The sequence below is a fragment of the Sabethes cyaneus genome, chromosome 2, assembly GCF_943734655.1.
Source record: "Sabethes cyaneus chromosome 2, idSabCyanKW18_F2, whole genome shotgun sequence".
Lineage (NCBI taxonomy): Eukaryota > Metazoa > Arthropoda > Insecta > Diptera > Culicidae > Sabethes > Sabethes cyaneus.
Window position 1 is genome coordinate 169478166 of NC_071354.1, and position 27814 is coordinate 169505979.

The 27814-nt window shown below is 41.0% G+C and overlaps 3 protein-coding genes across 5 annotated transcripts in view; 1 reads left to right on the forward strand and 2 right to left on the reverse strand.

The window, feature by feature from the left end:
* The window catches only part of LOC128736330 (dynein regulatory complex subunit 2), a 41738-nt gene extending 30434 nt beyond the window's left edge, over window positions 1-11304 (forward strand). Inside the window, exons 6-9 of the mRNA XM_053830807.1 lie at window positions 14-266; window positions 10207-10304; window positions 10379-10504; window positions 10564-11304. Of these exons, the coding sequence (XP_053686782.1) occupies window positions 14-266; window positions 10207-10304; window positions 10379-10504; window positions 10564-11304 (1218 nt within the window). The remainder of the gene's footprint in view (window positions 1-13; window positions 267-10206; window positions 10305-10378; window positions 10505-10563) is intronic.
* On the reverse strand, window positions 10093-13160 carry LOC128734230 (sialin-like). Of its 2 annotated transcripts, XR_008411973.1 has the most exons (6): window positions 13066-13160; window positions 12827-13001; window positions 12648-12767; window positions 12050-12596; window positions 10517-11993; window positions 10093-10399 (listed from the first exon to the last, which is right to left on the reverse strand). XR_008411973.1 is itself a non-coding variant. In XM_053828296.1 (5 exons), exons 1-5 carry the CDS (start codon window positions 13092-13094, stop codon window positions 11413-11415), a joined length of 1452 nt encoding a protein of 483 aa, XP_053684271.1. In that variant the 5' UTR covers window positions 13095-13160; the 3' UTR covers window positions 10093-11412. The 2 variants fall into 2 exon arrangements, 1 of the variants encoding a protein (XP_053684271.1); XM_053828296.1 differs by having other exon boundaries at window positions 10093-11993.
* A 9344-nt stretch (window positions 13161-22504) lies between these two features.
* Window positions 22505-24568, reverse strand: LOC128734705 (sialin-like). Of its 2 annotated transcripts, XM_053829014.1 has the most exons (6): window positions 24458-24515; window positions 24306-24409; window positions 24051-24225; window positions 23869-23988; window positions 23264-23810; window positions 22505-23206 (listed from the first exon to the last, which is right to left on the reverse strand). In XM_053829014.1, exons 2-6 carry the CDS (start codon window positions 24335-24337, stop codon window positions 22650-22652), a joined length of 1431 nt encoding a protein of 476 aa, XP_053684989.1. In that variant the 5' UTR covers window positions 24338-24409; window positions 24458-24515; the 3' UTR covers window positions 22505-22649. The 2 variants fall into 2 exon arrangements, with proteins under 2 accessions (XP_053684989.1, XP_053684990.1); XM_053829015.1 differs by lacking the exon at window positions 24306-24409 and having other exon boundaries at window positions 24458-24568.
* Between the last annotated feature and the right edge of the window lie 3246 nt (window positions 24569-27814).

Below are 27814 nucleotides of genomic sequence, written 5' to 3' on the forward strand. Positions count from 1 at the left end.
TTTCTTTTTATAGGATCAACTAAAAAGAGAGCAGAACTTTTCACTGCAAACTGAGAAACGAGTGTTTGAACAATGGGAACAAATGTGTTCGGATGTGCAGTATCAAAGTATATGGGAGGACATGCTGCAAATTCAGCAGTACATCCAACCGCGGCTAGATAGGAAAAATTTCTGCATAGAGAGGCTGCTTACAAGCCGGACGGAAATCGAGGATATTTACTCTAGAAATTTGCAGCGATTGAAGAAATTGATTCAATGTTATTTAGGTAATTGAAATAACATTTGGCAAAATTCTTAAGATATGTACTGTGTCCTATGATACTATCAGAAATAGTGTCGTACACAAATTACGTAGCGCCATTTTTCAAAAAAGTTCTTAGATCCCTTTCTCTCTATGTAACAATATAGATAGAGAGATACACTCAAGTCTTTTTTGCACCCGGATATGTCACGCGAAAAGAAACCGTGTAAAAAAATCCGACTTTTAGTTAAAAAATCTTCGTAAATATAGGGAGCGACAGGAAAATCATGCGAAAACTTATGGCATTTTGTTTCAAATCCAATTTTCAACTACTCAAAGTAATAGGTAATATTACAATTTTTGAGTTCACTTATCTTTATTGGGTCCTTTCAAACTAAATTCCTTCAATTTTTATCAATGAAGCCATGTGCGTGTTATGAATGACGGACTTCAGGGTCTTCACACCGAAAATCGAATAATCCAACGGGTTAAGTTCCGATCTGCTAGAAAGGCGCAAATCTTTTGACCAAAACTTTATATTTCCATCAGTCATCTTTGGGTCTGATTTGACGTGTAACGTGTAGCGTTTCAACATATTGTTGGATAGTGTATTGATTTTCTGATAAGTTGACCCTGATCCTTCAAAATACTGATATATACTTCGGTATTGATTTTAATACCAGCATCAATAAAAACAAGCGCCATTTACAAACCGTTGGACGCCATCAAACAAAACATCATGGATACTAGCCGGATGTTTAGTTTGGAACCAAAACTTTATTTTCTCTGGGACATCTGGAACAAGCTGCTTGAGCTTTCAGCGGTGACATAAAGTGGTCTGTGCGGTTGTTCGACATAGCATCGAAGCTGAAGAGCTTTTCTTCGGAGAACAGGATTATCATTTTTTCCTTCAACAAAAAAAAGTAATCTTTTTGAGAAAGTCACTCGTAGTTCCTTAACCCGCCCCGTAATCAAGTAGCGTTTCGCTCTGGCTTCGGAAGATGCGTGCAAGCCTTCTTTGATGATTCTTCGCATGGATCTCTGAGAAATTTTGGCTTTCTTGACAAACATTCTTTTGTGATGTACCGGGTTACGAGCAATCTGTGCACGAACCGATTTGACCACCATTGCCGTACGCGCAAACCGCGGATCTCTATTTCCCGGCTTTCATCACTCAGAAACAGAACTGTAGAGACTTTTTGTAGAGACTTAATGTGATAAAAAGCCTTGGTCTTGAACGTCTTTCTAAGACTTGACCCTTCTTTATCGACAATCTTCACGGCCAGCTATTAGAGAACCGGACAGTTACGGAGCTAATGCAAAAATCCTACTGACTCTACTTAGCAACACCGTCTAGCCAAGATTCGAACATACGACGACTGGCTGGTTAGACCAGTATCGTACCTCGAAGCTAACTAGGCGGTTAATGTGATAATCTGCGGCCAAATAATATACTACCACCTTGGCAATCTCCTTCGGTATCATATTCGGCGTAAATTTTCACAAAGGATCTAGCCGGTTTTCCATACAAAAAATGCCCCCGAACCTAATTAAATTATGCAACGATTCAAACAATGTACTTGACCTAAGGAGCATTTTGGCAAATTTTCAGAATTTTCAGATTTTCAGAAAATTACAGATGTTATACTCACTGCAGGACACATTTCCATTGTTTTTTGGAAATTTTCCGATGCGAATATGACAGTAAAAAAAATCGAAAAAATTTTCAAGAGCATTTTTCCAGTGTTCCAAAGATGGCGCCGCTTATTTTTTTCTATCAAAAAATTGTTCAATCAAATGTATAAATAATGGGCTTTTTTGTAGATTTTTAGAAAATGTGGATGGCGGTCAAATTTTCTTTTGAAAAGTTCAATATTAAAATTGCTCTTATATGTAGTTCAGGAATACGGCAATAGGTTACTAAACCAACACACTGCTTACACTACTGGTAATTTATGATGACTGGCAGTGCTTTTGAAATAAGAATTGTGTTTGTATTTGAAATTTTATATAATTTTTACAATTTTACTGTAAAAAAATTGAAAATTTACAAAAATATTAATGAACATTTCTTTCAGTGTTTCAAACATGGCGCCGCAGATTTTTTCATCAGTAGATTACGAAATCGATTGTGAGAATTATATATTTTTCGATTTTTATTGTAAAATAAATAATAACTTGAAAGACTATATTTTCTAAACTTTTAGCGAGCATGCGAGTACTCTAGTATATAAGTGTCCATATGCAAATTCGCAATGTTTCTTAATGCTCTAATAACCATTTGAATGTAGTGCGAGTGAAGTTTTGGTGCAACAGTACCCGCCCAGTTAGACTTCGAAGCCGGTTATTAAAGCACAGGACTATTACGGGGCTAGTACAACGATCTCGCTGACTCTAGCAGCACCGCTCAACCGAGATTCGAACATACGACGACTGGCTTGTTAGACCCGTATCGTACCTGAAAACTAACTGGGCGGGTACTGTTGCACCAAAACTCCACTCGCACTACATTCAAATGGTTATTAGAGCATTAAGAAACATTGCGAATTTGCATATGGACACTGATATACTACAGTACTCGCATGCTCGCTAAAAGTTTAGAAAATATAATCTCTCAAGTTATTATTTATTTTACAATAAAAATCGAAAATTATATAATTCTCACAATCGATTTCGTTATCTATTGATGAAAAAATCTGCGGCGTCATGTTTGAAACACTGAAAGAAATGTTCATTAATATTTTTGTAATTTTTTCAATTTTTTTTACTGTGAAATTGTAAAAATTATATACAATTTCAAATACAAACACAATTCTTATTTCAAAAGCACTGCCAGCCATCATAAATTACCAGTAGTGTAAGCAGTGTGTTGGTTTAGTAACCTATTGCCGTATTCCTGAACTACATATAAGAGCAATTTTAATATTGAACTTTTCAAAAGAAAATTTGACCGCCATCCACATTTTCTAAAAATCTACAAAAAAGCCTATTATTTATACATTTGATTGAACAATTTTTTGATAGAAAAAAATAAGCGACGCCATCTTTGGAACACTGGAAAAAATGCTCTTGAAAATTTCCAAAAAACAATGGAAATGTGTCCTGCAGTGAGTATAACATCTGTGATTTTTTTCAAATTTTTATGATAATTGGTTTCAGAGTAAACTGCGAAAAATGAAATTCACTCTAGCGGCCATTACTGATTCAAGATGGCGTCTAATGATCTGAAAATTTGCCAAAATGCTCCTCAGGTCAAGTACTTTGTTTGATTCATTGCATAATTTAATTAGATTCGGGGGCATTTTTTGTATGGAAAACCGGCTAGACCCTTTGCAAAAAAAACAATTCCGATGTTCTGATGCAGCACTTGAAAGTGAACGTAAACAAATATAATGTCAACAAAAATAAGTCGTTGGTTACAAAAATTGACCTAATATTAAAGATTAACATAGATTAACATTGACAAGCGAGTTGTCGTCAGTTCGAATCTTAGTAGAATCAAGCCAATCGATGTCAAGTGACTTTAGCATGGGTTTATTCTCAGACCCCTCCATTTACCCTTCCTTCATGCTGAACCCTATATTCACCCTCTGTAGCCTCTTGACAATGCAAATGTCCCTCCTATAGTTAAGTGTACTGGTCAGAGGTACGAATGAGTCCTCGCCATGGATGACTATAATGTGCGATAGTCCTGGCAGCGAAGAATAAGTGGGTAAAGTAGATCAAGCTTTGAAGGAAGGGTAAACCCTAATACATACAAGCACGCATAAAATTTTATAAGCATATCGCTCATTCAATAGCGATTATAGCAAAAAGAAATACAGTGCAGGTCATACAGCAAACACCCGGACGATATCACAATAGACCAACTATACTGGTTGCAGTGATGAGTTCACACATGAAAAAAAAAAGATTTACATATTCGCATTCTTCCTGCCGCATCCTGTAAAAACCGCGTCAATTAAAAAATAGTCGCAAAAACCGTATTAGAGTCGGGGCGCCATTATTAGTCCTATTGCCTACACAGTAATACTTCGATATAAAGCAATCTCGATTCAAAGCAACTTCGATATAACGTAACTCGATTTTTAAATTACAATTAACAAAATCTTTACACACTCTGCGCTTCCTCGTATTTCTTAACGAATCTTTCAAACTACAAGATCAATCATCGTGAAATTCGAAAGTTAACGGTTTGAAAGCCTTCCCTGTCATTTGCAATCAATTTCGTTCGAGTAGTAACAAATTGCGTTTTTTGTTTCGATATAACGTAACTTCGGTATAACATAACAAAAATAAAAAATAAAGTTGCTTTATAATGAGATATCTGCATTGGTCATATTTTCACTACAATTATCCATATCTGCAATGAATGCCTATATCAATCATATTTTTAGCGTATTTTTTTTAAGCATAGATGAAACTTACACTTAGGTTAGAAAATTTAGAGATAATTGTTTATCATTGCAGATATAGACCAATATAAGCAATAGGACTAATAATAGCGCCCTTACCCTAATTCGAAACTTGCCGAAAAAGATGTTTAAATTCCAAAAAATCGCTGAGACCCCGCTCTAAATCTAATATTGCTGTAAAAACGGATGTACCCCACTAGGCATACGGACTTAAGGCATATTGGACGTTAGGCGTAAATACATTAGGGTTAAATGGGGATAGGGATAATGGCAGATAGACACAATAGATAATAGGTATAAAGAACGATAATTATATCTATCGTGCGTGTGTGTTAGACAATCTGCCGTTAGCTTGCAGGAGGTCCAATCGATTCAGTTTGAAAACGCATTGCATATAGGGTAAGCCGGATTACCTATGAATGGCTGGATCACAAATGAGCGAATCACTAATTGCCGGAAGACGAATGGCCGAACAACAAATAGCTGAAATTCAAATGGTCGAATTTCAACCATTGTCATATAAGGCCGAAGTTGTATTTGGCTGGATCTCAACAGGCTTAGCATGGGCGAATTTTCTCGGAATGCCCAAGTGCCAATTCAATAAAAAATATGAATTGAAAAATGGTTGACAAATAATAAATGTAACGAAAACAATATAAGCGTCACAACTCACAACTATTTACTACAAAACAATAAACCATACTTCAAAAACGCCTTCGTTTAACAGAGCTTCGTTGTTCCACGATTTGTGAGCCTAGGTTTACTGACTCGTAGGACTTGTCCCGTGGTTGAACGAGCCCGAAGTTAGTCCGGAAAAGCGGCAGCGAGCAAGGACTGCATATACGCAATATTTGTGCAGGTTGAAGGACGTCATTACTTGCTTAGGTGGCTTGCCGTCCTTAGACAAAGCCTGTTGAACATTCGGTCATTAGATCTTCTATAACATTTGTTACTTCGGCCATTTGTGCTTTGGCAATTTGTGTTTCGGCCATTCGTAGGTAATCCGATCCGATTGTAAGTCATACAATACTTTTTTACGGAATTATGCCGAAAGGTCGTTATGCCAAATATTTTTCTGCCAAATGATCCCTTATGTTTATTCTAATGTCTTATGCCAAACGACGTTATCCCAAACAGCAGTATCAATGTATTGTGACGAAGCGATGATTGGCTCAAGTGCGTATTCATAGTAAACCGAAGTATTGTAAATTATACCTAATCACACATTCCAGGGTTACGGGACACTATTTCTACCTCGCAAATCAGTTCCTGTTGCACTAAATCCCTGGCATACAACTGGAAAAATAAAGTCACCTTTAGTCACCAAATTTATAAGCTCTTTGCCAAAAGTTTGGTGTAAAAATGGTTGCTAATTGTGTCCCGTAACGCTGGAATGTGTCTAATGTCCATTATGCTTATCATCCATTACGCCTAGCATCGATTATGCCCTTCATCTATTATTCCTAGCGTCCATTATGCCTAATGCCTAACGTATGCCTAACGTCGCGCACCCTTAAAAACTGCGTTAATTCGAAGAACGTGAAAACCGCGGTAATTCAAAAACAATGTTAATCGAAATATCTTCAATATACAACATGTTAAAAAGTTATGAGTGCACAGATAGAGAGATATGAAGTCGCTTTTAATGCAGTTTGTGTTTTACGCGACTATTTTTACGCAACTTTTTAAGCGAATTTTCGAATGCATTTTTTTAATGCGAATTTCGGATTTACGCGTTTTTACACGATTTTCGGAATTTAGACGGTTTTTATTTACGTTGAACGTATCCTTCGCGTAAAAAGCGATTTGAGTGTAGATAGATGTAGATACCAGAGATAGAGAAAAAGAAGATAGAGTTAGAGTTAGAGATAGACAGAGATGGAGATGGAGATAGAGATAGAGATGGAGATAGAGATAGAGATGTAGATGGAGATGGAGATGGAGACGGAGATGGAGATGAAGATGTAGATGGAGATGGAGATGGAGATGGAGATGGAGATGGAGATAGAGATAGAGATAGAGATAGAGATGTAGATGGAGATGGAGATGGAGATGGAGATGGAGATGGAGATGGAGATGGAGATGGAGATGGAGATGGAGATGGAGATGGAGATGGAGATGGAGATGGAGATGGAGATGGAGATGGAGATGGAGATGGAGATGGAGATGGAGATGGAGATGGAGATGGAGATGGAGATGGAGATGGAGATGGAGATGGAGATGGAGATGGAGATGGAGATGGAGATGGAGATGGAGATGGAGATGGAGATGGAGATGGAGATGGAGATGGAGATGGAGATGGAGATGGAGATGGAGATGGAGATGGAGATGGAGATGGAGATGGAGATGGAGATGGAGATGGAGATGGAGATGGAGATGGAGATGGAGATGGAGATGGAGATGGAGATGGAGATGGAGATGGAGATGAAGATGTAGATGGAGATGGAGATGGAGATGGAGATGGAGATGGAGATGAAGATGTAGATGGAGATGGAGATGGAGATGGAGATGGAGATGGAGATGGAGATGAAGATGTAGATGGAGATGGAGATGGAGATGGAGATGGAGATGGAGATGGAGATGGAGATGGAGATGGAGATGGAGATGGAGATGGAGATGGAGATGGAGATAGAGATAGAGATAGAGATAGAGATAGAGATAGAGATAGAGATAGAGATAGAGATAGAGATAGAGATAGAGATAGAGATAGAGATAGAGATAGAGATGTAGATGGAGATGGAGATGGCGATGGAGATGGAGATGGAGATGAAGATGAAGATGGAGATAGAGATGGAGATGGAGATGGAGATGGAGATGGAGATGGAGATGGAGATGGAGATGGAGATGGAGATGGAGATGGAGATGGAGATGGAGATGGAGATGGAGATGGAGATGGAGATGGAGATGGAGATGGAGATGGAGATGGAGATGGAGATGGAGATGGAGATGGAGATGGAGATGGAGATGGAGATGGAGATGGAGATGGAGATGGAGATGGAGATGGAGATGGAGATGGAGATGGAGATGGAGATGGAGATGGAGATGGAGATGGAGATGGAGATGGAGATGGAGATGGAGATGGAGATGGAGATGGAGATGGAGATGGAGATGGAGATGGAGATGGAGATGGAGATGGAGATGGAGATGGAGATGGAGATGGAGATGGAGATGGAGATGGAGATGGAGATGGAGATGGAGATGGAGATGGAGATGGAGATGGAGATGGAGATGGAGATTGGGATGGAGATGGAGATGGAGATGGAGATGGAGATGGAGATGGAGATGGAGATGGAGATGGAGATGGAGATGGAGATGGAGATGGAGATGGAGATGGAGATGGAGATGGAAATGGAGATACAGATACAGATACAGGTACAGAAACAGATAGAGATAGAGATACCGATAGAGATAGATCCAGAGACAAAGTTAGAGATAGGTATAGAGATAGAGATAGAGATAGACTGTTGGAGATAAAGAGTTGGAGATAGGGGGTTGGAGATAGAGACGCAGAGATAAAGAGGCTGAAATTTTTGCTGGTTTCAACACAAAGTTCCATACTTAATTAGCAATTTGAGTTTCTTTACGTTCCTCTAGTAGTTTTCAAGACCAATTTCTTAAAACAGGTAATAACATTATGAGCTCCAAAAGAACTTTCTGATGACTGCTAGGGTAGTTGATCCAATAGTTGTGGTAGTACCAATAGTTGCGCTACTATTCATTATTAATGCATATTTTCGTCACCGTAGCATTTTAGATAAAACAATTACGTTCATTGTATGAAACAGGTTCTTAGAAGTATTGGTAGTTACACTACACCATTTAAAATTAAAGCATTATTTGCTAAAATGCCAATTTTCCAAAATCTAACGCAACTATACGTGCAGTTGGAGCGCACAACTATAGGCGCTCATTTCTATAGTTTTGCTACAATGTTTTTTCACTTAGCAACCTAGCAATGTATATGGAATAACACAATTAAAGGAACACCAAACTTAATTAAGGAAACATTAGCGCAACTGTTGGTACAATATAATTGAATCGGAAAATTCATTTTTTCTTTATAAAGCTTCTCGTACAACGAAAGCAATTGTCTTACCTTGTGACAAATACCTTGTATTTGATAAATTTATATCCCACAAGCATTAATTGAAGCATATGTCTCAATAAACTAGAAAAATGAAGTTATAGTGTGCTTAGTGATGTGACCAAATAGCATCTACCCTATAAGACTCCCTATGTCCCACTCTTCAGAAGGTTCCTAACCTCTTTAAGAATCATATCCGTGAGCAGAAAAGTTAAAGTTTCACTGTCAGCTTATTCTGATCGATTTAGTTCATAATAACCATAGTATATTGTCCGATAGAATAAACAATAAAATTTCAGCAGATACCGTAATCGGGCAACATATGCGCATTAAATTTTATTGTGCATATTGGTACAATAGGTGGATAAAATCAACGCGCCATCGAAATATTGCAATTTTTGAAAACTATTTGTGTCAACAAAATAAATACACTCAGTTATTCAATATCAACTTCTAGCAAAATCAATTTAGTTCTTTCCTGTGGCAGGATTCGATTGATTGTTATCGAATCGTTTGGTAATTACTTTTTCTGCAGCTCACACCTTGCTTTGATGAATTTTTGTTTGCGGGCTAAAATTAATACTAGAATTTGTAATATGAACTCTAAAATTCTTCATAATAGAAGCAGTAAAACTGGTCATGGTGTTACCATATATATGATCTAAAACCCCATGTCGCGGTCCCCCATGGAACACTGAAATAACTCCGGAACCATGTGATCTATGACCATGATTTGTAGATATCATGAAAATAGAGAAGACTCTCGGGAAAATTCCCAAATTGGGTAAATAAATATAGAAAGCTAAAAAAGTTACGGCCATTTTAGTAAATTTTCGGGTGCTAAAATGATTTAGACCTTTGAGAGGTTAACAGCGCTATATAACTATCAGATTGATTGCGCTGCGGTTTGATAAGTAATCGAAATAAGATCAATTTTTTATTGGTACGCCATAGTATATTGCTACGCTCCACTTATAGTAAGTTTATAAAACATGTGGCGTAGCAAAGTATTTTGTTCGTAGTAATACCACAATTAATTTGCTTTATTAACAGTTTTATTACAGTTTTATAGCTTGCTACATCTTCGGCTGAATGAACGATAGCGAGTAGAAACAGCATACCTATGTCCTGTTACACGACCGTGCAAAACTTTAGGCAGTAGATTCTAGCTATTGGTTTAGTATTATATGGCGATTTTCTAATGGTCCATTTCGATTGCTGCTGACTGTATCTTTTTGAGTCAACAGTTAGGTATATGTTTATTGGTCTTTTTAATACATGGTTATACTTTAATTTTGGATAGAACAATCAGAATTGACTATAAAATAAAAATGAAACAAAAACACGCTCGATATTAGCAACATAATTTTTCGGATTTTTGTCAGAATCGAATTGCGTTTTTACTTTGTTATGGCTCTTTTATTATTGCGCTATTTAATTGCTTTACACTTCGGTACAATTTTTAGACATTCATGCATACTTTCGGGACAATTTATCGCAACAATATGAAAAGGATTGCAAGAATCTCTTGGACGAGTTTCGCCGTGATGCTCTACTGAAAGAGGTTTGTTTATTAATGCTGCCTATTGCCTGTTAATTTGTTCAGCAATGTACCTACAAGTTAATTTCATTCCGCAGAGCCATGGAAATGAGTGTACTCTACAAATGGAAGGTGCAATTATTTCTTTGGAGGATGCGATGGAACAAGGTCTGCTGGATGACCGTGTGGATTTTATAAAGAAGAATGATGAAACTATTAATACAGTAAATGCTTACCTTCACTTGTTGTTATTCAAAACTAACTGTTTATTGCCCATAACTAGCATATTGAAAAACGCGATCGACTGCGCGACAAAAAGCTGGACCACCTCCAGCAACTGCACGGGGAAATCAAGTCGGTTGTAAAAAATTATCTAACTACCATTTTGCATCCGGAGAAAGCAAAAGCTTATTTCGACTTATATGGCACAGATGAAGCATCCCAGCAATTGATTACCGGAAATAGAGTGAAAATTAAACAATTGCGTGAAACCATAAGACATTTGAACAGAAAAATAATTGAAGTAGATATAGCTGGTAATCGGAGAGTAATAACCAAAAGATTCGCGAAACGTAAGCTTGAGACTGATTTGGACTCTCATAAGCGGACATTGGCCAAATTGGAAGTAGACCATAAGGATCGCATGAAAGAGCTTTCCTACAATGCATTTCATGTACAAACTCATCTGGACCAATTGCTGGGACGAGGTAAGCTTATACTGGGACTAGCTCGAAATTGTTCCAAACTTGAGTGCGATGACGACAAAAAGTATTTCGAAAGGCGTGTTAAGCAAGGCCGTACCGCTACCAACTGTCCAGCTGAGTATGAGTTTTTCTTCGATAAAATCAATCGTGTGGAAGCAATTAACCTCTTACTAGCGGCTGAAAGGGATAAACTGCAGCAGACCAATCGTGAATTGCAGGATAAATTCAAAGAGTACTGCAAATTGAATAATCCAAAAGCTGATTCTGTCAATTTGCAGTTGGTTGCAACAAATATTTTCACTAGTGAAAAGCCAAAATGAATGGCTTTATGTTGTCGAAGCCGCTAACGTCCATGAATTATGATAGAACACTGCCATGCGCTTTGCAATGTAAATTTTTAGCCATCCAAAATAGATTCATTACCATATCTATATTGATTTATTGCTGTGCTCTGTGTTCGACGTAATGCTATCTTTCTGCATTATTCTTTGTTCCCTTGCCTCAACGGACCACGGTTGAAGTTCTCCCGATCCCCAGACCCAATAAATCAGCGTTCCGATAACATAAATTCCAGCGGTTATATAAAAAACCAGGCGCCACTCGTTTTCGCTGTTGTTGGTAGTTATGTAACCGCTAACAATAGGACTAATTACTCCGGCGATAGTTGCAAAGCCATTACTGATTCCCATCAACACTCCCGCACTTTTAGGAGAAAGATCTAGCGGGTTTACAAGGTAACCATTCCATGCGACTCCTCCAAATCCTACAGCTATGGTAATGCAGATGATAGTTGGTGTAGGACTTAGAATCCAAGCTCCGACCATCATGCAGATCAGTTGGACCGTAAAACCTCCACAGGTGAAATATTTGCGCACTTGTGTCGTTGTAAGGTATCCGCGAATTTGTAACCAATCGGCTACATAACCAGCGTAACTCAGCAGAATACCCATCACGAGATAAGGAAGGGCCGAGATGAAGCCGGACTTTTGCAAGTCAAAACCGAGAACACCTAGAGCAAAGAAATAGCTGGTTAGTGTTGTTGGATTTCCTAATTAGTTTGAGTACTTTTTAAAAACGTTGGCAAGCCGGTCAGTAGAGTGTAGTAACCCCAATCTTCAGTGAAGCTGGCAATCGACATAGATATCACGGCTTTGGATGTAAGCATTTCCCTCCATGGATGCTGCGTGTTTTCCGAATCTCCCTCAGTTCGTTTGAGCGTCTGGATAATGAAATTTTTCTCCTGCTCTGATATGTACCGATCGTCCTCTGGTGATCTTCTCACTATTATGATCCAAGCCACATACCAAATGCATGCAACAGCACCGAAGAAATAGAAAACACTCGTCCATCCCCAGGCACTGACAAGCACTCCGCTAATCGGCAGCACAACTACGGTTCCCGCGAATGCACCAGTACTGGCAATCGAAGCCATCCTAGAACGCTCGCTTGGTGGAGCCCATCGAGACCAAAAGGCATGACTGCAAGGGAAGGTCACGCCTTCGAAGAAGCCCTCCAACACTCGAATGGCTATCAACCATCCAACACCTACCGAGGTCAGCACTGGTGTCAGTAGTGTAAGTATCGCTGTTCCTCCGATTCCTATTCCGAAGACCTGCGGATTGATCTAATGTTGGATTAGATTACAATTGGTACGGTCGCTTACATTTGTACCGCCAAATTTGTTAGACAAGTAACCTCCCAGCACCTGGGTAAATACATAACCATAAAAGAAAGAACTTAGGACGTATCCTTGCATACTGGAGCTCCACGCAAATGTTTGTGCCTGGAAATTGACTATCTTGTTGTGTGATGATTTTGATTAGGTTCCAATTTCATACTAACATGTCCTATGGTTCCATTCTCGTACACAACGTCCCGAAGCTCGGTCATGGCTACTATGGCAACGCTCAAATTCACTCGCAATGTATACACATTAGCGAATCCCAAGAACGCCATAAATACCACTACATAGCGTCGACGCTTCCAGAACATCCATAGTGCACCTTTGACTCCATCGCTGCAAAAAAACATTAATTGATTTTAAACTTACAACTGTAAGAAGCTTTACTCAACCAACAAACCTTAGTTTACTGCATTCCGTTGCGTCCATGTTATTCACAGGCTGCGTGTACCCGGCGAATAAGCAAGGATTAACGAGCCGTCGTCCGTGCTGAAGCAGAACCTTCGGCGATCTGATAACTGTATAGTTACTCCTGGGCAGTCTTAGTTACAGTTTTCTATCTAATATTATCATTACAGCTGCCGTGTGACGAAACGGCAAACAGCAGCGAATTTTAATTACCGCTTATCTGTTGGCAGACGTTGATTCTAAAAATGTCTCTCAATGATACGTGCTCATACGGCGAGGAGCATCTAAACGACGAGTAGAAAATCAATAAAAATGCTGGGAATGGTCTGACGTAATTCGACGGTTCGGAATTCCATATAAGTCACGTCAATATGACTAAAGTATAAGTTTCTGGCCTACACTGCATATACTGCCTATCGGCAGAAAAAGTTGTTTCTGCTAGAAATCATCTCATGTTGAAGCTAGTTTAAACTTCTAGTTTATTTACGATACGTTCAAGAATGTTCAAGGTATGCAGTATTTAGTGGTAGTAGTATTAAGACAAAAGGAAAAGAAAAAATGGCTAACAGCTTTCTTCACCCGCAAGTACAACATGTAATAATACATGTGTGTAATACTATAGTAATAACTGAAATAGAAATTGTCAAACTAAGAAAGTGCCAAATGGAGACACTCATTTAATTCAACGCACAAGGATCTAACTACAGGTCGTAACTCAACAATCAATTAACTTTTTGAAAATTGTTTGAAAAATACTATGAGGGAATTGTATGGACGTTACTATAGAAAATTGTCTTTAGTTCGCATCCCTCTAAGTCACTCTAAGTGAGCCTCTTATCGTCAATTTTTTGCAATTGCCGTCAGCACCTCACAACGCGTCCGGACCATCATAACCTTCCAACTTTTGCCAAATTTACAACAGAAAATTTTTCCAAGCGATACCGTAACCAATCTTAGTTTTCTTTTTATATTCTGCTAAAATTATTTGCAAAATCTTTTCCTCAAATACGGCAAGTGCACGGATGTCTTCTGTGAGCACCGTTGCAGTTTAAGTTGATACAGAACTACTGCCCTAGCAAGGGTTCCTTGATCGCGGTATCTTGTGAAGGACAAAGTAGGGCCGACTTTCAGCATGAATGCGTGATACGTTCTCCTTACTTACTTGTTATTAGCGATTACCAGCGAACTCAAATTTATATAGCGTACTGGAGGGTATTTCCAGCACGCTACTAATTTCGGTATATATTACCTTTTTTGGCTACACTTTCCCAAATAAAAACTTTGCCACTATATAACAATACTGAAACGAATGTAGCACTCATAAGCTTTAATGTGCTATAACTATTTTCATAAAAATGTAAGTAATTTGCTAAATTTTGTTCAATAAACATCAAAACCACTGTTTTTTCACTGGCACGTAATCAGGCTGAAAAAACTAGCATCAATCGCTTACGCGTATCCCCTCTTGATGATGGTTTGGAAAACACACAATTATGATCACGTTTACTTATTCTAGAAACTAAACAGCTGTGAATATGCTATCACAGAACAATTCTACTTCTTTTGCAGCATTTTGTTTTTAATTTCAGCATATGGTGCTCTAGTTACACTACTACCAATGTGTGAGGCAATTATTTCTGAAACTCTTCTATCTGGTTAACATACCTAGTAACACCACTGACAACCACTTGGTTCTGGTGCTAGTGTATATGTACGATTCAATGATACACTAGCGCCAGCAGCAAGCTGTTGTCACTGCAAAACTAGTTATCTTCAATGAGCCGGTATCTAGGCAATACTGACATGTTATCTATCGGTCTCTCATTTGATCTGATTTTGAAAAGCATTTATTTCCTGTGCTGGCTATTTCGGCCGGTCGGATTTAAAAAACACAGACACCGCTATAGAAAATGTGCTCAATTTAGCCGCAGCGACTTCATCATTTCTCGCGACTCTAACTCAAATTCAGCAGCGTTTTATTAAGACCAAAATACACGCCCAAAATAAACAGACCAAAATACAGGCCAAAATAAACTATTCTATCTTTTCTAGTTCGTCGTCATCAACGATCGCAGATTGTCTCTGCGTATTGAAAACTTGTCTCCATTCCATTTGGTCTTCGGCACTCGGCATACCCTATCTTCAGGCGAAAGTTATTTTCAACCTGGTTGAGTCATCTAGCACGTTGAAATTTTCCATTTCTGGTGCCGGTAGAGTCCTTGAAAAGAACAGATTTCACCGCTCTGGTGTCCGACACATCCTCGTGATGTAACTGATTCACCTATAACCTCCCAATTTTCACCAGGAATTTTTTTACCGTGGAATTCTTGGAGCGTTTTCCGTCTCCTGTTAATACACAGTGGAATATAGCCTGCAACAATTTTTGTTCGAATACGGCAAAGGCACGCATGCCTTCCATAAGCAAAGTTATAGTTTCAAGTCCGTGAATGACCGTTGGTTCAATTGGCGTATTATACATCGTAAGCTTCGTGAAGCAGCATACGCTCCTTGATCGAAACCTCTTGGGAAGGGAAAATTAGGTCTGTTTTCCATCTTGAATGCGTTGTTAAATCCTCTTACTTAAGATGTCGTAGGCGGTAACCAAATATTCTTAATATATGAGTCAATAGCCACCATACGTGTGAGGAAAAAAGGGCTTGATAATGCATACCATCGGTAACCTGAGTCGAGATGGGGTGGCCAACCCCGCTGGGAACTAAGATCGTATACGGACAGGGAAGGAGGCACTTATCCAAATGCTAAGTATCAGCATGAGATGTAGCCTTCATGAGCATCTATTCCTACTTCAGAGGCGGCTCTTAACGGATATACATTTCTCAACCTGGTGAGTGCCTGCAGGTTAGGCGCGGCTAACAGCAGCGTTGGTGTATCGGCACTAAAGCTAAGATGACAATCCCATCACGAAGCTTGCTAGCATGATCCTAGTAAGGTAACCTACCCAAACAGCGATTACTACGAACATTCAAGCAAACACGGATCGGAATATTCGGCATCGATCTGGGCGAAGAAACAAGGATGACGAATGGAAACTCGGTATTTGAGACTAACTACAGTACTGAATTTTGTACGTAGCGACCGAATGCTGCTCGAACAGTTTCAGTCACGCAAACTCGGCGTTGTAGCTCGAATAAACTATGAACGGGCTTAGTGGTGTGATAGACTCATACTACTGTGACAGAATGCAAAATGCCGTGATAGATTGACTTAAGTGGCTTGTCGTCCTAAGACAAAGCCTGTTGAACAAGGTTTCTCCATATAACTCGGTTGTGGGCTACCGCTCTCCAATTCCTCGGACACCGAGTACTCTCCGCCAGATCTCGCTCCATCTAGTCTAACCATCTTGCTCGCTGCACTCCTGGTCGTCTTGTCCCTACCAGATTTGAGGCGAACGCCATCTTTGCAGGGTAGTTGTCCGGCATTCTTGCAACATGCCCTGCACATCGTATCCGTCCATCTTTAGCCATCTTTTGGATACTGGGTTCGCCATAGAGCTGTACGAGTTCATAGTTCATCCTCCGCCTCTATACTCCGTTCTCCTGTACGCCACCGAAGATCGTTCTTAGCACTCGTCGTTCGAAAACTCCGAGCACTCGCAGGTCCTCCTCGAGCATTGCCTATATTTCAAGCCGGTAGAGATCAAGCGGTCCAATAAGCATCTTGTACAGGGCGTACCTTGTACGGGGACATAGTCTGCCCGACCACAATTGCTTGTGGAGCCCATGGTAAGCACAACTTCCGCTGATAATACGCCTCCGAATCCCACGGCTGGTATCATTGTCCACCGTTACCAGTGAGCCAAGATAGACAAATTCGTCGACTACCTCAAACTTATCGCCGTCGATTATTATACTACTGCCCAAGCGTCGTCGGTCGACCTCGGTTCCGCCGGCCTTTAATCCAATCTTTTCTGCATCGCGTTATAGTGTGGTGTACTGTTCAGCCACCGCCACAGATAATATCCATGTCATCGGCAAAGCAGACGAATTGACTAGATTTGTTGAAGATCGTGCCCCGCGTATTGATATCAACTCGGTTCATAACATCTTGTAGTGCTATGTTGAACAGCAGGCATGAAAGACCATCACCTTGACAAAGCCCTCTGTGTGATTCGAATGAACTTCACCCGAAATCCGAACACAGCACTATGATTAAATAGATTGAATCAATTTGATGAGCTTCCTGGGGAAGCTGTTCTCGTCCATGATTTTTCATAGCTCTTTCCGGTCGATGGTAACGGTATCATATGCGGCTTTGTAGTCAACAAACAAATGATGTGTGGGAAATTAGTATTCACGGCCCTTTTGGAGGGTCTGCCGCAGTACAATGTTATGTTCTTACAAATCTGTTCGCAATTGGTGATAGTCGGCCGAAAATGGCTTGTGACAGCACTTTGTAGGCGGCATTGAGAACGGTGATCGCTCGATAGTTGTCACAGTCCAACTTGTCGTCATTTTGACGTAGGACTATGTCTTACGGTAAGATTTGGGATAGCGTGTCATTCCAAAAAATTGAAAAATGGGAGCGTCACGAAAAAATGACAGGTTTTGAGCGCTTATAGCTTTGCGGTTTCCGGATCGGTTTTAAATATTTTTGCATTAATCGATCGGAAAATCTTCTACGCATCCACACCAAAAAAAAAACTATTGATTTTTAAGTGTGCACTGTTGATAAATTGGATATATTGGATCATTGTCCATCTAGAAATCCTCGCTTCGTGATTGGTTGTTGGAAATGACGTCATTAAAATGGTAACGCGTTGTTACGCTTGTAATTCAGCCAATTCTTAATAGATTTCAAATATATTTACACCAATCGATCGGAAAATCAAATTAGAAAATATAAGAGCTCTAACTCGGTCTAACTAGAAATTGTCGCTTCGTATTAGTTGAAATAATTCCAATTTTCGAACAATTCTTGGTACAACTCAGGAATCAACGAGAACGTCGAAGGAAAATTCCATTTAATTCTACTATTACAAAGTAACAAACAATTAAATGGGATCCTACCGTTTCTCTTTGATTGTAATTGCCTTGATAATTCCTTATTGTGATATACCACCAACGGCAACACGAGCGGTGCCGCAGTTATTTTAATTTCAATATACGTCACATTGAAAAATTGTCTGCCGTGAGCAAGTGATAACAATTAAAACCAATTTAACACCAAATTAAATACTAATTCTCCGCAACACATGTGCAGGAAAACGCATTAAAACTAAACCTAATGTTTTGTTTTAATAAATACTGCTGGCCCAATAAACTATATTGTGACCAGCGGAGAACAACAATCATTTATCATTTCATATAAGCATGTTTTCATCCTTAAAAGGAAGGTTTCTGATAAATTGATAAAACTGTTAAAAATTTCGGTATTCATTTCACTTTTATTGTGCAATACAGCAGCTTGAATGTTTGACAGAACACCTCCAGTAACTCTGAAGAAAAGTTTATTCATTTCTCCGTCGATACGGACAGCAAGCTGTGGAAGGTACTGGTCTTATCGTCGTCACACAATCTGCGTTAACTGCGGCTAAATCCAAAATTACAACTGCGAAATCACTGCTGCTGGTTCATGGGCGCACGTAATTTTGCTTTCTCAGCAAATAGTGCCTAACAGGAACTGCTAACCAGTGGGACTTTCCCATTCTCTGCTTCCAAGTCCTGAAAAATGACGATTACTTGAATCAATTATTTTTCTTGTCAACGGCAAAGCTAACTGTACAGCATGTACTTACTTACTTATGTGTCCATATCCGCCGGTCCGGCAGAACAAAGGGATGAAATCGGAGATCTCCACTGCTGACGGTTACCCGCCATGGCTTTTACCAGTCGCCAGGACAGGTTCTCGTCTACAGCCCGGGTGTCGTTGGCTAAGCTCCGTCGCCGTGAGCCTCTGGGTCTGCCTCTTCTACGCTGCTCTTGTGGATTCCGGCCGAGTGCTTCTCTGCAAACCTCGTTCGCTCCTTTCCTCAAGGTGTGTCCGATCCACTTCCACCTACGTTCACGAATTTCTGTGGCTATCGGCCGTTGATGACACCGACGATGGAGTTCCTCATTGGATATCCAGTTATCAGGCCACCAGGCACGAATGATCTATCGCAGGCACCGGTTAATGAATACCTGCAGTTTTTGCGTTGTCTCCGCTGAGACGCACCACGTTTCGCAGGTATACAGCAGTACGGATTTAACGTTTGAGTTCAAGATTCGGGTTTTCGTACGTAGAGTGATCTGGTTTGAGTGCCAAATGTTTCGCAGACCTGCAAAGACACCCCTGGCCTTCATGATCCGTGTGGCTATATCAGTCTTGGTACCACCATCGGGCGTTGTATGGCTACCAAGATATTGGAAGGCGTCTACCTGCTCAACTTGTTGTCCCGTTACTGTGAAGTTGGTGGAATTGTCAGTGTTCACTACCATAGACTTAGTTTTCGCTACATTGACTGTGAGATCTGCTGCCTGGGGGCTCTCGGAGAGGTCATCTAACTTGCTCTGCATATCGTTTCGGCGTTGTGCGAGCAAGACAATGTTGTCGGCTAGGTCGAGGTCATTTAGCTGCTCCATCGTTAGAGGATTCCAAGGCAATCCTCGATTTGGTCTACTGTCAATTGCTCCAACTAATATCTCATCCATAACGTTGAGAAACTGAAGCGCTGATAAAATGCTGCCCTGTCTCACGCCAGCAGTAACCCTTATGGGGTCGGATAAGATGCCGTCGTGCAAAACCTTGCACGAGAACGCCTCGTACTGAGCCTCGATAAGATGGACTAGCTTATCTGGAACTCCTCTACGCCTAAGTGCGCCCCAGATGTTTTCGTGATTGAGTCGGTCGAACGCCTTTTCGAAGTCAACGAACACCAGCAGAAGAGAGTCCTGGAATTCGTTGATCTGCTCCAATATAATGCGGAGCGTTGTGATATGGTCTACACATGATCGGCCAGCACGGAATCCAGCTTGCTGCCGCCGGAGAGTAGCGTCGATCTTCTCCTGGATCCGGTTGAGGATTACCTTACAGAGTACTTTGAGAGTAATACAGAGCAACGTGATGCCACGCCAGTTACCGCATTTAGTTAGGTCTCCTTTCTTAGGGATTTTGACCAATATGCCGTGCATCCAGTCCACCGGAAAGGTTGCGGTTTCCCAAATATTGCTGAAAAGCTGATGCATCATCTGGGCTGACAAAGATGGGTCAGCTTTGAGCATTTCGGCTGAAATACGATCTATCCCTGGCGCTCTATTGGATTTCGTACTCTTGATGGCTGCTACAATTTCATCCAGCGATGGCGCCTCCGAGTTCACGCGATTTATTCGATGAACTGTAGGCGTCGTACGCTGCTGATTTTGTTGGTCTCTGACATTTGAAATTCGGAAGAGTTGTTCAAAATGTTCAGTCCATCGCTTAAGCTGTTCTGTACGGTCAGTCAATAGCTGACCAGCTCTGTCTTTTAGCGGCATCTTTGTATTCAACATGGCACCACTAAGCCAGCGAGAAATATCGTACAACAAATGGATATCACCATTGGCGGCGACGGTTTCCCCTTGTTCGGCTAGGGAGTTAGTCCAGGCTCTCTTGTCCCGCCTACAAGCACGTTTGACAGCCTTTTCCAGTTCGGCGTATCGTTGACGGGCAGCTGTCTTAGTTGATCTGGTTCGTGCTCGCTCAATGCCGGCTTTCGCCTCTCTCCGCTCGTCGATCTTCCTCCAAGTTTCATCCGAAATCCACTCCCTCCGCCCACTGCGCGCTTTGCTGAGGGTTTCATCACTGGTCGTGATGAAGGCGTTCTTGATGCCAGGTGGCAACTCCGAGGCTCGAGATTCAAGTTGTTTGACAAAGGCCCTTTTCACCTCAGGATTCTCCAATCGGCGGACGTCGTAGCTAGCGGACCCCAACTTTCTCCTCCCGTCGCGGGACAAGTGCGACGCGCAGACGTATCTCAGCGATAACAAGATGATGGTCGGATGCAATATCAGCCCTGCGTTTGTTGCGTACATCAAGAAGGCTCCTTCGCCATTTCCGGCTGATGCAGATGTGGTCGATTTGGTTTTCTGTTCGGCCGTCGCGGGAAACCCACGTGACTTTATGTACTGGTCTATGGGGGAAGAGCGATCCACCAATGACCATGTTGTTATTATCACAGAATTCTGTAAACAGCTCCCCGTTTTCGCTCATCTCTCCTAGGCCATGGCGTCCCGTGACGCGTTCAAGGTCCGCGTTGTTTGAGCCAATCTTCGCGTTGAAGTCGCCCATGTGGATTTGGATGTCCCCCTTCGGGATTTTCTCAACCACGCTGTCCAGCTGGCTGTAAAAACTCTCTTTCTCCTGCAGGTCGGCAGCATCTGTTGGCGCATAGCACTGGATTGCCGTAAGGTTCCTAACTCGTGTTCTGAATCTGGCAACAATTATTCGTTCATTTATCGGTTCCCTCTTCATCAGGGCCGCCTGTGCCCCTGGGCTCAGTAGGAATCCAACTCCTCTTTCTCGAGTAGCATTTTCACCTCGTATGCCAGAGTAGAGCAAGACTTGCGCGGATGATGTCCTGTGTTCGCCAGTACCCGGCCAGCGGACCTCGCTCAGCCTCAGAATTTCAAGCTTCAGGCGGTTAGCTTCCCTTGCAAGTTGAGCCAGTTTGCCCTGCTGGGCAAGGGTCAGTATATTCCATGTGCCGATTCGTGTCCGTGTTTTCATGCTAAAGGTCGTTGCCAATAATCCAGAGAGAATTCTTCTTTCATTTTCGGTAACTTTTTTTTATGTTCTGGTACAGTAGGCTGTTAACCTAAGGTCCTTATTTCGCTGATGGGGCTGCCATCTTAATGTGGGCGGGAGCCACTGTACCCCCCCCCCCCTCCTGTTAGCATACAACAACCGAAGTTGCGTACCCCAGCCGGCACCTCGTGGAGGAAGGAGGAATAGGAGTTAATGAACAGAGGTTATGGAATACACATGTTCACCCTTTCCCAGCCTGTGTGGCTTACTGGTTGCCCAAAACTACAGTCCATTACCTGGTATGACCATGTACAGGCGCTAGGTACGGGTTTGGGATGGCTAGAGCTATGTTGGGCGCTTCTTCGTAGTTGCCTTTACCATCACAAACCCAATTATTTCTCCAATCTGGTCAGTCTCACTATTCCGCAAAACAAACACTGAGGAGAAAAACTCTCTTCTAAGGAAAAGTTGGTTACCCGATCTTTCTCTTGGTTGCGGGCATTCCAGGTAGGGATGCGGGCTAGGTATCTAGAAGCGTGGCAACTATATTGTGCCTTGGATCCAGTGATTTGATAGCCTATTCTCAGCGTCTCTTCACCAAAAATCTCACTTATAAACTGGAAGAAATCTCAAGCCAGATTTTCTGTTTGCATTAGCTGTTAGTCATCCAAATGTGTAGACTAGAAGAAATGGTAACTGATATTGTATTTTTGCGCATAAATATTTCCCGAATTCGTACTCTGAACTGAAGTCACCGTATAATAAAACAAAATAAAATAAAAAAGTTGTAAAACTGACTTTACCACCACAAAATTGGTTCTATTCAGCAATGCTTATTTTATTGTCATAACACGCTTAATTTTGATTTTCATAATCCTTTGCGCTCGCGTTCATTTCCTGCATTTCAATAGACCAAGGTTGCAGTTCTCCGGATGCCCAGAACCAGTAGACCAACAGTCCAACTAAATAGACCAATGCTGCTATATAGAACACTAGTTTCCACTCTTCATCCGTTCCTTCCGTAGTAATGTAACCGGTAACAATCGGCGAACAAATACCGGCGATGGTGCCAGCTGAGTTAGAGATACCCATTAACACTCCCGCACTCTTGGGCGATAAATCCAGATGATTTACTGCATAACCGCACCACGCAAATGATCCCATTGCAACTGCTATCGTTATGCAACTAATGGTCGGGATTGGTTCCAGTATGATGACACCGAGCAGCATAAAAATCGTTTGTACAACGAATGCCAAACAGTTGAAGTTGCGACGAACTTGGGTAGTTGTTAGGATACACTTAACTTGGAACCAATCGGCGAGGTAGCCTGCGATACTGAGACTAATCCCCATCGCTGCATATGGAAGAGCAGCTACGAAGCCCGTCGTTTGCACCTCAAAATGCATTGCCTCTGTTAGATAAAATATTAAAATAATTTCTTAAATGTTATTGGTCTAAAACAACAAACCTTTCAGAAATGTTGGCAGCTGAGTCAGAAGAAAATAGAAACTCCAGTTCTCGGCAAAGTTGGAAACGGTAGTAGCGATAACGGCTTTTGATGTTAGAATCGCTTTCCAGGGATGTTTTATCTTTCTAGTGTCTCCCTCAGCGCGACCAATGCTTTTCAATATGTAATCTTTCTCGCTGGAGGTTATAAACCGATCCTGCTCCGGTGATTGTTTCACGATCAGAAACCATGCAACACACCAAACACAACCGATTGCACCGAACCCGTAGAAGATACTTTCCCAGCTTATAGCTTGCGCCAGAATGCCGCTGACCATCATGGCGAGGATCGTCCCTACAAACACACCTGCAAAGGAACACATCACCATACGGGATCGCTCCAACGGAGGAGCCCATTTGGACCAGACGGTATGCATGCACGGGAAAGCTACTCCTTCGCACATCCCCTGCAAGACTCGCAGACCGATAAGCCATCCTATCCCACCGTGTGCTGCCAATGGCATAAACAGCGTTAAAATCGCCGTTAACCCAATGCCTACGCCCAAAACCTGTAAGTGGACAACCTGTTATTCAAACCAGAATCTACGGTAACATTACTCTACTCACGTAATTTCCTCCAAGTTTATCGGAGAGATATCCTCCCGGGACTTGCGTAATCAAATATCCATAGAAGAATGAACTCAATAAATGACCTTGCAAGCTTGAACTCCAGTCAAAATATTGTTCCTAGAACAGAGACAAAAACCTACTTTATTTATTTGCAACCACTAATAGATGTCCTAACTGACATATTCCACACTTCCATCCTCGTGTAGAACGGTTCGATTTTCCGTCATGGCCACAATGGCCACACTCAGGTTGATACGCATCGTGTAGAGATTCGTGAATCCTAGAAACGCCATGAGAACCACCACAAAACGGCGTCGCTTCCAGAATTGCCAGATGGGAGCATCGATACCATCGCTGTGTGTAAGAAAAAAAATTGAAAATCGCAACCACAGTTTTGCATCTCATTAAAAAAATCTTATTTGTTTTTTTATCACCTCAGTTTATCAACAACGCCGGTTGCATCCATGATTGCAAATTTTTCCGATCACAGGCCAGTGTATTGAACATTGAACCGAACGGGAGAGTTTGCTCCATTCGACTGCATATGAGTTAGTAAATAGAGACAAATATTTCATTGTGGAATTACCTGCTACGGACGGAGACTGCCCACTGCAAATTGCTGTTATCAAGTGCCGTTTTCTAAAACGCAAAGTAGATTTTGCGGCTTTGTTCATCCTACCTGTGCTGTGAGATACACTTCGGTTACGTGCCTGACGTTTGTCTTGTTGCAGATGATGTATTGAAGTGTTCGCTTAATATTGATAACCGCAAATATTTCGACAGATAACAGATTAGAGCAAAGACTAAAGCGTCCAAGATCTCCTTGTGTGAACGCAAATCGATACATTATTGGCAAACCGCGCGCTGCTGGGGCGGTCAGTCTGGAATGTGTGTTTTTATGGCATTTTGTCTTGCTTCTGTATTTGTATGGGAGCTGTGACATTAATTTACGAGTAATCGTTTCGGTAATGAGTATCATTATTGGCTGAGGTATAATTGAACGATACATGATTAGATAAGAAAAGTACTACGAATTGGAAACTGTCATTTTGGGGTATCATTTTATAGGCAATTTGTATATTATTTGGCAATGGCGCTTACGGTAAAGACAATGCAGCGATGCGTTATCGTCGAATCGTTATCGATGTGTTTACTGCCTAATTTGATAATAAAGATAAAGTTCTATGCATCATAATACAACTTTCTAGCATTCATTATAAACATAACCAAGTGTATCAGACAACTGTTTCTCAGGGTTACAAGAAGTCTCGTCGATCACTATGGACAGTAGCGTGTCCAGGGTATGTACATTAGGGCATGTGTTCCATCTTTTATTTATAACTTTGTATCAAGCATTATAAAGGTTGAAATTTCCATTGACCGTCCTACAGTTTTCATACCGTATGGTTAGTTCTTCCAAACTAAAAACTACAACCCTAAGGGTTGTACGAAAGGGTGACGTAGACCTATGTTAACATTATATTGTATTGTATTGATAACATGTTTTACTTGATGAAGTATTCCTTTATGTTAGATTATTAGAGCAAGGACTAGAGCAGACTGAACTTCTGGCATGTGTATGTTCATAAGAATCTATCGCCTCTAGCTTGACTAATTAAAACAGTGAACAGATGCTCTACGGAAACCGCTCGTGAGGTTCAGATCTTCGTTTGTATCTTGTTGGCGAGTGAATTACCCAAAATGCCGTCCCGGAAGGCACATATGTAATTATCATGACATTCGAGTTCCTAGTAAATGTTTCAAGATAAATGTGAATGTCATCCATCAAACAGCCTTGGTGGCCTTTAACATCAATCTCTTCGATGCATTAGCAACACCGAAAATTGTTTTGGGGAATTTTAAAGTGTTGTAGTTTAGTACTTTGAAGGGAAAGCCACAAAAGTAGCATATATTTAGCATTTTAGTTACGATAAACTAAACATTTTTACAAGAAAGTCAATTTGCAATTATAAATGCGAAGTGCAAATTACAAAAAAATTCATTTAACCTTCATTTAATTTGTTTGTTGCCCTTAAAAGGGCCATTGGTTACTAATAACATCAATGCCATAGCAAGTTTAGCGCAAATATGATCCGTCAGTCGGATGTCTTTCCCTTTTGGTATGAATTGAGATGGTGTGGGTGTCGAACTACACACATTGTCCATGTCTCACTCATTGGTTTTGGTACTTTTGGTTCTGCTACTTACTGATTGATACATCTTAAAACAACTGAAACTAATCAGACAGATTTAAACAGAGCCTATTAGCTATAATTTAACTACTACTAGCTGTTATTATTGATATGAAGGCTACTTCAGAGAAGTCGCCGCATGGATGTTTAGTCCGCCAAATTTTGACAATTTCACACCTCTGATGGCAACAGGCACGAAGGTTATCGGCATCGATTGATTATATCCTGCACCGAAAAGGTTTTACTAGAAGCTATCACTGCTGTCTGCTCCCGCTTGTCATTCGTACTTACCGCTAGCCTTCCATCGAAGACCCCTATAACAAGAAAACTGACAGCTCTGCCAATATTCGGGAGACACTGATGGTACTATAGCTCGCTCTGCCGACCAAGGTGGTCCCTGGATGCATCTGTGTGAGTGAGTGCTAATATTTATACCGCCATACCAACATAGTCGACCATACAGAATTTCGGAAAGCTTACTAACACACATGCAAAATTTACCACCTTCGCTAAAAGAAGCGCCGCTGATGATGACGGATGATGCTTATAAGGAAAAATAACAGAGATGCCAGTCTTGTTAGTAATGGGGTCTGCGCTTCCATGTTAACGAAATTTGACCTTGTTTCTACATACATTTTCACTATTAGGCGTATGAAAGATTATTATGGGTATATTACTATAAAATTGCTGGACATTTTATCTTTCCAACGACATATTAACAGTTATGTTTCGTTCAGTAGTATAGAAATTATAACCATTTGAAATCTTTCATTCAAACGTTACACTTCTATTTGCGTTTTTACAAAGTGCTACCCTACCCAGAATAGTAAACAAAGACGTAGTCCTACGTCAAAAATGCCGTGAATGTTTTTTGTCGCCAATTCGTTAAGTGACTCGACACACGCGACCCCTCAATTCCTGGTGCTGGCGAGACTCTTGAAGCGAACGGGTTTCTCTGCACAGTCGTTCGCCAACCTTGGGACGTGGCCAATCCACCGTAATCTTCTAATTCCCGCCAGGTATGGGAAGGGAATCTCTCCAAATAGTGCCTGCAGCTTGTGGTTCATACTCGGAGGCCATTCTTTGCTTTTCAAAAATAATCCTCAACACTTTTCATTCAAATATGGCAAGTGCACGTATGTCTTTCGTGTGCAAAGTTTCAGTTGAATACGTCCTTGAAGGAGTAAGGAGACTTGTCACCGTCGGCGGTGACCAGGGATCCCAAATATATGAGCTCATCAACCACTTTCAGTTAATCGCCGTCGGCATTGTCCCTGTGAGGGGACCGTTGTATTCTCTGGAGTCTCATCCTACCATATATTTGGTTTTCGATACATTGATTTGTAACCCAAACCTCCTAGCCTCCGCCACTCCAAGTTTTCTGCGAAGGCTATGAGTTGGCTACTTTTCCCGAAGATCGTTCTCTTCCTTTAGATGCCTACTCGCCAGATCACACCTTCAAAGCAATATTGGATAACATATAGGATGATCCGGGTATGAAATGGAGAGAGTTACCTGGAAGGAGTGTCAAACATAGCTCTGGTTCTCTCAAGCTCCCACCCAGGTTTGCAGGTACCCAGCAAACACCAACTCGTATATCAATGTACGAAAATTATCGTTATTGGCTTTTATTAAATTCAGTATCGTAAATATAGCCTAATGAAGTACACACAAGTTTATATTTTGTCGTATTTGACGATAGCAAGTGCCTACGACTTCCAGTACAGATTTGTATAGCATTATAAAACTAA